This window comes from Palaemon carinicauda, chromosome 3 (assembly GCF_036898095.1).
Source record: "Palaemon carinicauda isolate YSFRI2023 chromosome 3, ASM3689809v2, whole genome shotgun sequence".
Classification (NCBI taxonomy): Eukaryota; Metazoa; Arthropoda; class Malacostraca; order Decapoda; family Palaemonidae; genus Palaemon; species Palaemon carinicauda.
The window spans coordinates 41499580-41511317 of NC_090727.1; the positions used below are offsets into that span (position 1 = coordinate 41499580).

The 11738-nt window shown below is 36.6% G+C and overlaps 2 protein-coding genes across 2 annotated transcripts; both read left to right on the forward strand.

The window, feature by feature from the left end:
- Nucleotides 1-2061: 2061 nt before the first annotated feature.
- Nucleotides 2062-5736, forward strand: LOC137631548 (uncharacterized). Its single transcript, XM_068363337.1, has one exon. It carries the CDS (start codon nucleotides 2503-2505, stop codon nucleotides 5734-5736), a length of 3234 nt encoding a protein of 1077 aa, XP_068219438.1. The 5' UTR covers nucleotides 2062-2502.
- Nucleotides 5737-5795: 59 nt separating this feature from the next.
- LOC137631551 (uncharacterized) lies at nucleotides 5796-7793 on the forward strand. The gene has a single exon (XM_068363352.1). The coding sequence runs from the start codon at nucleotides 5796-5798 to the stop codon at nucleotides 7791-7793; it is 1998 nt and encodes a 665-aa protein (XP_068219453.1).
- Nucleotides 7794-11738: the final 3945 nt, after the last annotated feature.

Consider the following 11738-nt stretch of genomic DNA (forward strand, 5'->3'; position numbering starts at 1 on the left):
GTACCTATCCAGGGTTAATACAAAATACTGAAGACCCAGAAGAGGAGGAAAATTCTGATTCTTCTGAGAGAGAAATGGAGGAAGAATTTTCAGGTATTTCCGTAAAAAACCGATTTAGTTTCTTGCCTGACGAAATAGAAGAATCAGAAGAGGATGAAGAATCAGAGGTAGAGGAAGAAGAATCAGAGAAAGAAGAAGAATCCGAACAAATTACAGAAGATTCAGATGATGAGGAAGAATCGGAACAAAATACAGAAGATTCAGAAGAGGAGGAAGAATCAGAACAAAATACTGAAGTTTCAGTAAGTGATGAGGAATCAGAGGAAGAAGAAGAATCAGGGGAAGAATCAGAGGAAGAGGAATCAGAAGAAGAGGAAGAATCAGAAGAAGAGGAAGAATCAGAGGAAGACGAAGAGTCAGAGGAAGAAGACTCAGACGAAGAAGAAGAATCGGAGGATGAAGAAGAATCCGAGGAAGAGGATGAAGAATCAGACGATAAGGAAGAATTGGAACAAAATACTGAAGATTCAGAAGTGGATGAAGATACAGAAAAAGAGGATGAAAAAACCGAAGGCGGCCCCTGCAAAAGCAAAGGGCATCATCTGCCAAAACAAGAGCGTGCTAAAGGAATGCCCCGCAGAGGATTCCAGGGTCGTCAAAAGCCTAAAAGACAAAATCCAGGACCAAAAAAAGACCGGCAAGAAGGACATAAAGGCCAAGAACCGAAAGAAGCAACATGTTGAAAAACAGCCCAAGATGCACATTCCCAGGAATCAGTTCCAGAGGAACAGAAGGATGGTGTAAATCTGACGCGTCTTGCTTGGAGGATGCTTGGACCAGCTTACAAGGCTGGCTTTGCAGAAAGGAATAGCTGAGCTGCTTCTAGTATGCTATGTTCCCTGGTGGGGTCGTACAGGGGCTTCGTCAGGTGAACAAAAGGTCGGATATCTAGGTCTATTCTTTCGGATACTAACCTTCGGGTGGTTCTGGGGGAATAACCTAGAAGACCGGCTTTGCAGAGGGAAAACGCTCGGCTTTTTCTACTGTGCAGTCAAGTCCTTATAGGATGGCTCAAGAGAGTTCCTCTACTAAAAAAAAAAAAAAAAAAAAAAAGACTTGTAAATCCAAAAAAATTGTAAAAGCTAGAAAATCTAAAAATAAATGATAAAAAAATTATTAAAACTGGTATAAATATCCAAAAAAAAATACTTAAAAAATTTAAAAAATCCCTAAAATTACAAAAAATTAAAAAAAAATCCAGAAAAAACTAGAAAAAAATTAAAAAGTAAAAAAAAATCCCCCCCAAATAAAAAAAAAAAACAGAGAAGCAGAAAAATATAAAAAGAAAGAAAGGAGGGGAAGAGGGTCGTGGGAACCAAACCTGCAAAAATGAGATGGCCAAACCCACCTGATGAGCCCTTTGGTAAGGGCGAAACCCTTAGGTCTTTCACAGTAGTAGTAGTAGTAGTAGTAGTAGTAGTAACAACATTATATATATATATATATATATATATATATATATATATATATATATATATATATATATATATATATATATATATATATATATATATATATATATATATATATATATGCACACATATGCATATATATATATATATATATATATATATATACATATATATATATATATATATATATATATATATATATATATATATATATATATATGATAAATTTTGCAGATTTAGACATGATTTTCATATTCAAATAAGCCATATATTTTTTATACATCAATGTCTGGATTCTCTTAACGACCTCGGGACCAGAGCCCCAGGCGAATCACACAAATCAAGAGCTTGTGACCAGCCGGGTAAGTTACTGTTTATACAAGCTTCCCAGACAAGGATTCGACTCCCGGCCGGTCACAAGCTCTTGTCTATGCGTGATTTCGCCTGGGGGTCTGATCCCGAGGTCGTTAAGTGAATCCAGACATTATTGTATCAAGAATATGTGGCTTATTTGAATATATATATATATATATATATATATATATATATATATATATATATATATATATATATATATATATATGTTGACTTTAGAAAGGTGTTTTCTGCTTATTCACTTGAAAGGAGTTTCCTTATAGTGTGTCTGAAATAGCACTACCATTTTCTTTTATAACTCATGTTCCAATGTTTTTTTTGTTAGTTTCTTGGTTATATATTTAATTCTGTTTCTCTTACTTGAAGTGTATATTGAAGTACAATTAATTTAGTATTTGATATTTACTAGTCATCATATTTATGAGTGTGAATTTTATAACTATTTTGCTTAATGTAAGTCTCATTATGTTTACTGAAGAGTTTAGTTGTTCTAATAAAACCAGAGCTTTTAAGAAAAACATGGTGTTTACTTCTAGCCCAAGGCTCTCCTTTTTCCATACCTTCCTGTACGATGTGGGCTTAAATAATCCCCCACATTTTGGTGCCCAGACCCGGGAACACTCCCTCTAAGAAAGTAAGTTGTGCAGTGAAGATAATGGAGAAGTTAAAGAAGACTAGGACTACATGTAGAGGGTGGGTGACAAGAGCTTCCAAGGCACTGAGTGACCTTTTGGAGTCTTCCACCACAACTATTAGTCAATTTGAGTATGCTATCAAGGAATACAACCAGAGACTAGCTAAGTTGGATGAAGTCCAAGAAGCATTAGAAATTGAGGTAGCTGAAGAAGAACTAGAACAACTTTTGGATGAAGCCCATGAGTTTAGAACAATAAGTGTGCAGCCTAGGATACAAGCTGAAGACCAGATAAGGAAGTTAGCAGCAGCAGCGTGTCCTGGTTCTAAAGCTGGCAGTATAAGTGGACAGTCCGATATCACCAATGTCAAGTTACCCAAGCTGGAGCTACCGAAGTTTAGTGGTGAAGTGACCCAATGGCAGTCCTTCTGGGATCAATATAATTCCCACATCGATGCAACAGACCTTCCAGTGATTAGTAAGTTCACTTATTTGCTGTCTTTGCTGGAGGGAGATGCCAGGAATGTAGTGAAGGGACTAGCTCATACCAGTGCTAATTACCAGGTTGCCAGCAAACTACTGAAGGAACGCTACCACAAGCCAGAAAGGATTATTTTTGCTCATGTCCAGGCATTGTTAAATGGTGAGGTCAACATTAATGTCAGCGGACCCAAGGGTGTGGCACAGCTGTGGAAATTACGAGATGACATTCTAATACACATCCGCAGTTTGGAGGCGCTAGGCATCACAGGAAAACAATGTGAAGTGTTTCTTACACCTATCATCCTCTCCCGTTTGCCAAGTGAACTGCGGCTAGAGTGGGCCAGGGATGGTGATGGACATGAGAGTGATTTAGATTGGTTATTGACATTCTTAGACAAGGAAATTTCAAGATTAGAAAGGTCTGAAGCTTTTAAGGGAAAGAGTAGTATTGAAGTAAAGAAAATTGAAAATAAGAGTTCTAAAGACAAGGTGTATTCAGCCGCAGCCCTTCATGCTTCGTCCAAGCAAGAAAACACAATGTGCAGCTTCTGTGCCAAGAAGCACAAATCGGAAAACTGTTATGGTGTGCTAGAATTGAGTGGAAAGGAGCGAGGTGAAAAAATAAGAAGTTTAGGCCTATGTTTCAAGTGTTTGAAGAGTGGACACATGTCAAGAGACTGTAAAGCTCGTACAAGGTGTACAAAGTGTAACGGTGCCCATTCTACCTTAATGTGTGGCGTTAGGCTGGAAATGAACCTTAAGAAGGAGGAAAGTGAAGCAAAGGAAGGTGCTATTGGCAGTGACAAGCCTGGCGATGTGGCACTTCTAACAGGGCAAGGTGGTAACTGTACCATTTTACAAACTGCCAAAGTTCAGGTGAGTGGTAGTGATGGTACTGTTGTCACTGCTCAGGTAATGTTTGATAATGGTGCAGACAGGTCTTATATTAGTAGCAAATTTGTGAAGAAGTGTAAACCACAATGGATCACTAGTGCACCTATGCCATACTCTAGTTTTGGTGGTCATAGCAGTGGAAAAAATGAACACAGAAATGTTTATGAGTTAAAGTTGTGGGACTCTGACAAGAAAGTGGTACGTATTATTGCTGCGGAGATTCCCAGAATATGTCAACCCTTGGTTAGGCCTATTGTACCAGATTCAGTGCTTAACTCTTTCTCTCATGTTGTATTAGCTGATGATTACCACCATGATTCTCCCATTGAGATTGATATACTGATTGGTCTAGATTTCTACTGGACACTGATTTCTCCTGTAGATGCCTTCCAAATTAACCATGTCGTAGCCATGAAGTCTCTCTTTGGTTATGTCTTGAGTGGCAGGCTGTATAAAACCAATGACTCTTGTACCTACTCTGTACCACAATTATTGTGTATCTCCTCTGTTTCAGATTCAGATTTGTGTAATTTTTGGGATTTGGAAACTGTAGGGGTTAAGCCTAGGGAATTTGTTGAAAGTTATAGTGAAACCAAAGTTTTCAAAGAATTTGAGAGTACTGTGAAGTTTGTGAATGGTCGCTATGAGGTTGCACTGCCATGGAAGGATGATTCTGCTAAGGAAAGGCTTTTAAATAATGTTGCCATAGCCCATAAAAGGTTAGGTAGGCTAATGGTTAAGTTAGAACACGATAAGGAGCTTAAGAAAGAATATCAAAAAGTGTTTGATAGTTATGAGTCAGATCACATAATAGAAGAGGTACCAAGGCAGGAAATTTCAGGTGTGAATCCTGTGTACTATATGCCTCATCGTCCAGTAGTTAAATTAAGTAGTTCAAGTACTAAGATAAGACCTGTGTTTGATGCCTCTGCCTCTTGTTACAATGGTGTATCATTGAATGACTGTTTGTCCTCAGGCCCATCACTCAACCCTGACTTGGTTGAGGTACTCATTCGTTTTCGTCGTTGGCCCATTGCTGTTACAGCTGATATAAGAAAGGCCTTTTTGCAAATTAGTGTACAAGAGAAAGACAGAGATGTTCATAGATTTTTGTGGCCAAGAGATGATGGTACAATACGGCACATGAGATTCACACGTGTACCCTTTGGTAACACAGCGAGCCCATTTCTGTTAAATGCCACAATCAAACATCATTTGGATAAGTATCCCCCAACTAGTGTAGTGCAAGATTTGAAGGCTAACATGTATACAGACAATTGGTTGAGTGGTGCGGATTCTGCTGTAGAAGCAGCTGATAAATTTTGTGAAGCCCGTAGCATTTTAGCTGATGCTAGTATGGACCTTACAAAACTTGTATCAAATAGTTTGCTAATTACTTCTCAGTTATGTGACAAGGTACCCTTTATAAATTCTGATGAACCCAATACTGTATTAGGCCTGAAGTGGTGTAACTCACTGGACAGTTTCTCCTTTGATGGCATAAACTCAGATTCCTTTGTAGAAGTAGTCTGTACTAAGCGAAGTATCCTTAGTGTGATAGCCAAGATTTTTGACCCTTTAGGGTTAATCAGTCCATATGTTATGTATGGCAAGATACTTTTTCAGGAACTCTGGAAACTGGGTTTGACTTGGGATCAAGAAATGCCATCAGAGTTGAAGCTAAAGTTTCAAAGATGGCTCCTTAGTAGTGAGCATTTTAAGAATTATCAGATAGATAGATGTTATTTTTCACCAAAGGCCTGGGGGAAGCTTAGTCATATGGAACTACATGGGTTTGGTGATGCCTCTGAAAAGGGCTATGGGGCTTTGTGTACCTGCGAGTGCCTGTGGAGAACGGCTCATACAAGGTGTCATTAGTGTCCTCTAAGTCAAGAGTTGCTCCCATAAAGACAATTACATTGCCGAGGTTAGAACTCATGGGATGTCTTTTGTGTTCACGATTAGTCAACTTTGTGAAGAATACCCTTAACCTAGATAACTGTGTTAGAGTTAGGTGTTGGACAGATTCTACCATTGCTCTGTCATGGATTCAAAGAGATGTTAGTAAGAAGGACCTATTTGTAGCTAATCGGGTAAAGGAAATCCGAGAGTTAACACCTCCCAGTTGCTGGCAACATTGTGTAAGTAAGGACAATCCAGCTGACCTGATAACACGAGGTCTGTTGGCAGACAAGCTTGTGGATAGTACTATGTGGCTCTATGGGCCTAGTATGTTAAAAGAATCCCAATACCAGGAAAGGGAAGGTAACCCAGTTAAGTATAAAGATGAAATAGGCATAGAAAGTACTGCTGTCTGTCTTAATGTACAAGGCATGCCAGACAACCCGTTGATAGATTTAGATCGATACAGTAAATTAAGCAAGGTGTTGAGAGTTACAGCTTATGTCTTAAGATTTATCATAAATTGTAGAAATAGTAATAACAAAGTGGCAGGCCCTCTCATTACTGAAGAGATCGATTTTGCTAAGTTGAAGTTGATTTACTGCATCCAAAGAGAAATGTTTTCTGCAGAAATAAAGGTACTTTTGGGTAAAAAGGCTATCCCTCAATGGTCTAAATTAAGAAATCTTGACCCCTTTCTAGATGATAAAGGCTTAATAAGAATTAGGGGACGTCTTGAGTTTTCTAACTTGGAATATGACACTAAACATCCTGTTATAATTCCAAAGGGTCAATTGGCTAAACTGTTGATCAGATTTCAGCACAGGTTTTTAAAGCATGCAGGTGTGGATACCGTAATTTCATCCCTACGAAATAACTTTTGGATTATAGGAATGAGGAGATTAGCTAAGACAGTAATAAAGGAATGTTTAAGTTGCCGTTGGCATGATTCAAAACCTTGTAGTCAGCCTGTGGCTCCATTACCTAAAGAAAGAATAAGGGCTTCTCCACCCTTTGATGTAACAGGCTTAGATTATGCAGGCCCCCTCTTTTGTGCTGATTGTCCTAGTAAGAAATTTTATGTATTGTTGTTCACTTGTGGTGTTGTAAGAGCTGTACACCTAGAGCTTACAGAATCTTTATCCTTGCCTGACTGCTTATTGGCTATAAGAAGATTTGTTGCCAGGAGAAGTTTACCTAGTGTTATATATTCAGATAATGCAAAGACTTTTGTAGCTGCTAGGTATGAAGTACAAAGGCTGTATGGCCACTTGGCTCCCAAATGGAACTTTATTGCCCCTCGTGCTCCCTGGTGGGGGGGCTGGTGGGAGAGACTCATTAGGTCAGTTAAGCTTGCCTTGAGAAAGACACTGAATCTGAACTATGTAAGTAAGAGTGAATTAGAAACTATACTAGTAGAAATAGAGTCCTGTATTAATTCCAGACCATTGACCTATGTGAGTGATGAACTTGATTCCATTCATTATCTCACTCCATCACATTTTATCCTAGGAAGAGCCCCACATCGTAAATCCTTAATAAATGTTGAGCCATGTAAGGTGACTTCCAGGGACTTGAATGAAAGAGAAGTTTTAAGAAACAAGAACCTAGAACATTTTTGGAAAATTTGGAGTAACAATTATATAACCAATTTGCCTCAAGTTGTTAAAGGATTCAATAAAAAATGTGATTTGTCTAAGGGTGACCTTGTGTTGATAAAGGAGGATAACCTTCCTAGATTGAAGTGGCCTCTTGGGGTTATTGTAGATGTTTTTAAAGGTAGAGATGGACTTGTAAGAAGTGTAAGGCTCAAAACTAAAAAGGGAGAAATGACTAGACCCATTCAAAGATTGTATAACCTTGAAGTAGGTAGATCTGAAGATTTGATTACTACTGATGCATCCTGTGATGATTTTGAGAGAGATGTATGTGATAATCCTCAAATGCCTATCCATACTGTTAGTGATGAGGATGTATTTCCAAAGTCTAAATCTGGTAGAGTAATTAAGCCTCCTACTAAGTTAGATTTATAATAGTCACTGTAAGTCATGCAGTTGTGCATGTCAAGCAAAGCTTAATGTGTTTATTTTGTAAAACTACATTACTAATTTTTGTGTGTTTTTCTGCCATGTATAATTTAGATAAGGTCTAAGTTGTGCTTTTTAATAGGTGGCTTCGTCCCCTATTGCCGGGAGGATGTTGACTTTAGAAAGGTGTTTTCTGCTTATTCACTTGAAAGGAGTTTCCTTATAGTGTGTCTGAAATAGCACTACCATTTTCTTTTATAACTCATGTTCCAATGTTTTTTTTGTTAGTTTCTTGGTTATATATTTAATTCTGTTTCTCTTACTTGAAGTGTATATTGAAGTACAATTAATTTAGTATTTGATATTTACTAGTCATCATATTTATGAGTGTGAATTTTATAACTATTTTGCTTAATGTAAGTCTCATTATGTTTACTGAAGAGTTTAGTTGTTCTAATAAAACCAGAGCTTTTAAGAAAAACATGGTGTTTACTTCTAGCCCAAGGCTCTCCTTTTTCCATACCTTCCTGTACGATGTGGGCTTAAATAATCCCCCACAATATATATATATATATATTTGTCATGTCAAGGGCCTCAATATTTCAGATAGGTTTACTGAGGGGAATACATTTACCACTACTCTTCCCAAAATTATCGGGGCCAACTGTCTCCCTCTTCAAGTGAGTCGACATACTTGAAGAGGGAGGCAATTGCTCCCCCCCCCCCAACCCTTCTGAAGAATGATAGATAAATACATTTGGTACTTTTCTGTTATTGCCCCACCACTAATTTCGTGATATTAACATTATTATTTTTTCCACATTTTTTAAATTTCATTTCTGAACAGTTTTTCTATTTTTCTTTTTCAGATAAAACAAGCCCACAAATGGATAATTTAAAGACACTCATTCGAAAACTTGACAACGAAGAGAAATGCATAAAATGGTTAAAAGAGGTTGGAATCATGCATTGTTATTATTATTATCATTATTACTAGCCGAGCTACAACCCTAGTTGGTAAAGCAAGATGCTATGAGCCCAAGGGCTCCAACGGTGAAAATGTGCAAATGGGCACTCAATGAATCTAGGAGGAAACGTGAATGGGTGGCGTTGTTCTAAAAGGGACTGTAGAAGAAAAAGGAGTACGAACGAATATTTGGCTTGTTATATCAAGACTGCCTCATGAGGATATAACTCTTCGTTTATTCATGGGTGTCTGAGCTGACTTCAATAAAATAATGCGAGAGAGAACTTGGAATAAATAAAAACACAACGGTTGACTGGAACAATTACATGCGAGGGTATGTCTTTGGAAGCTTCTTAGATATCCTGATGTAATTGGAGGACCAGGTATGAGCTAATGATGGGGGGTTTCGGGGAGACTATAGGTCTACCTGTTGAGTCACCAACAGCCAATGCCTCGCCACCCTTGGCTCTAGCTTGGGTGGAGAGGCGGCTTGGGCGCTGATCAAATCTGTATATGGTCAGTCTCAGGGGCACTGTCACTGTCCATTGCCTCTGCCATTCATGAGTGACCTTTAAACCTTTGAATTTAATTACGAGTTCTCTTGCTTGAGAGTACACTTGGGCACACTATTCTATCTTATTTCTCTTCCTCTTGTTTTGTTAAAGTTTTTATAGTTTATATAGGAAATAGTTATCTTTGTGATGTTACTGTTCTTAAGATATTTTATTTTTCCTAGTTTCCTTTCATCACGGAAATTTTCCCTGTTGAGGCCCGTGGGCTTATAGCATCCTGCTTTTCTAACTACGGTTGTAGCTTAGCAAGTAGTAGTAATAATAGTAAAAATAATAATAATAATAATGATAATAATAATAATAATAATAATTATCATCATTATTATTTTAATGATGTTACAGTTCTTAAAATATGTTATTTTTCCTTGTTTCCTTTCCTCACTGGGCTATTTTCAATGTTCGAGCCCCTGGGCTTATAGCATTTTGGTTTTCCAACTAGGGTTGTAGCTTAGCAAGTAATAATAATAATAATAATAATAATATATGAAGCGACACTAGGATTACTGAGACATCACGAGAGAGAGAACATTCCTCCTGTATTAATTGAATCCTACAGAGCCATGAGAAAGGTGTTACACTATTGCTTCAGAAGGAAATTCTCTTAACGCACAAATAAATGAAAAGAACTGACAGCTTCAGAGACGCAGAGCCCCTTTGTCTCTGACACAGAGGCTGCTTGACGTGGAATTCACTCCGCAAAGAAATATATTGAATGCTATAAATTCTAGATCTATGATTAGGAAACTTTAGAGGTTGGTTTTCTATGCGAGAGAAGAAATGTAAAATGAAATGATGGGAGATCATAGTTAACAATGGAAAAAAACGTTGTATAGACACATACAGAAATATATATATATATATATATATATATATATATACATATATATATATATGTGTGTGTGTGTGTCTGTGCGCGTGTATATGTATGCATGCACATGAAAGTGTGTACATATATATATATATATATATATATATATATATATATATATATATATATATATATACTTTATATATGTATGTATATAAATATATATTCTATAATATATATAAATTATATATATATACACACACACATATATATATATATATATATATATATATATATATATATATGTATATATATAATTTCACAGTAACTCATCAGCCCCATGTTGTGAGATTACACGTCTCCACAAAAAGATATGACAAAAAATTTAACTACTTGGAAAATAAAAACGAAATTACTTAAATGATGATTATATATATATATATATATATAGAGAGAGAGAGAGAGAGAGAGAGAGAGAGAGAGAGAGAGAGAGAGAGAGAGAGAGAGACGCTTAGCAGAAACCATCATTCTTTTGGCACATGCAATGGAAAGATTATGACATCATTGATAAAATGATGTGAAGAAAGTGAAGAAAGTCCAGATATCATGAAGCAAATTTTTAATTAATATGATTTATCCAAATAAGCCATACATTCTAATATATTAATGTCTGGATTCTCTTATCGACCTCGAGATCAGAGCCTCAAGGTGAAACCATTCAAAGACAATAGCTTCTGCCCTGCCTGGAATTGAACCCTGGTTCAGGAAGCTTATATGACAGTGACATAACCACTTAGCCAAGTGGCTATGTCATTGTGATAAAGGTTTCCTGGACCAGGGTTCGATTCCAAACCGGTCAGAAGCTATTGTCTTTGAGTGGTTCCACCTTGGGGCTCTGATCCCGAGGTCGATAAGAGAATCCAGACATTAATGTATTAAAATATATGGCTTATCTGAATATAAAAACAACGCGTCTAAATATGCAAAATTTATCATTAATATGATTTATATAACTTGTTGATTTTGTTGCTGAGAATAATATAAATGACCGTGATAGCAGTAAGGGAATTTTGGGGAGGGGGAAGGGTCGCGGTAAGGAAAAGGGTCAAGGGAAAGCTAGACGAATTGGATTGAACAGGATGAAGGAATTAGAAGGGCTGATAGATAAGTAGAGGATGGAAGGGGTGAAACATAATGGTGTATACAGTTATTAACAAGTAATAAATAATACTTAATAAGTATTCTGTGTTATATTTTAACTCTTATTTCTCTTCCCCTCCTTTTTGGAAGTTTTCAAAGCTTATATATGAAAGATTTATTTCATTGCTGTTACTGTTTTTAAAATCTTTTATTTTAATTGTTCATTACTTACACTTTATTTATTTCCTTATTTTCTTTTTTCACTACGCTAATTTTCCCTGTTGAAGCCATTGGGCTTATATAATACTGCTTTTCCAACTAGGGTTGTAGCTTAGTTGATGATAATAATAATAATAATAATAATAATAATAATGTTTCAATTGTCATAATTATTATTATTATTATTATTATTATTATTAATTTAATGGACAAAGACGGTTATCCTAGGTGCATAGAGATTTTTT

Coding starts and splice junctions, on each gene's coding strand:
- LOC137631551 (XM_068363352.1), top strand. CDS start 5,796: ATGGGATGTCTTTTGTGTTCACGATTAGTCAACTTTGTGAAGAATACC.
- LOC137631548 (XM_068363337.1), top strand. CDS start 2,503: ATGGAGAAGTTAAAGAAGACTAGGACTACATGTAGAGGGTGGGTGACA.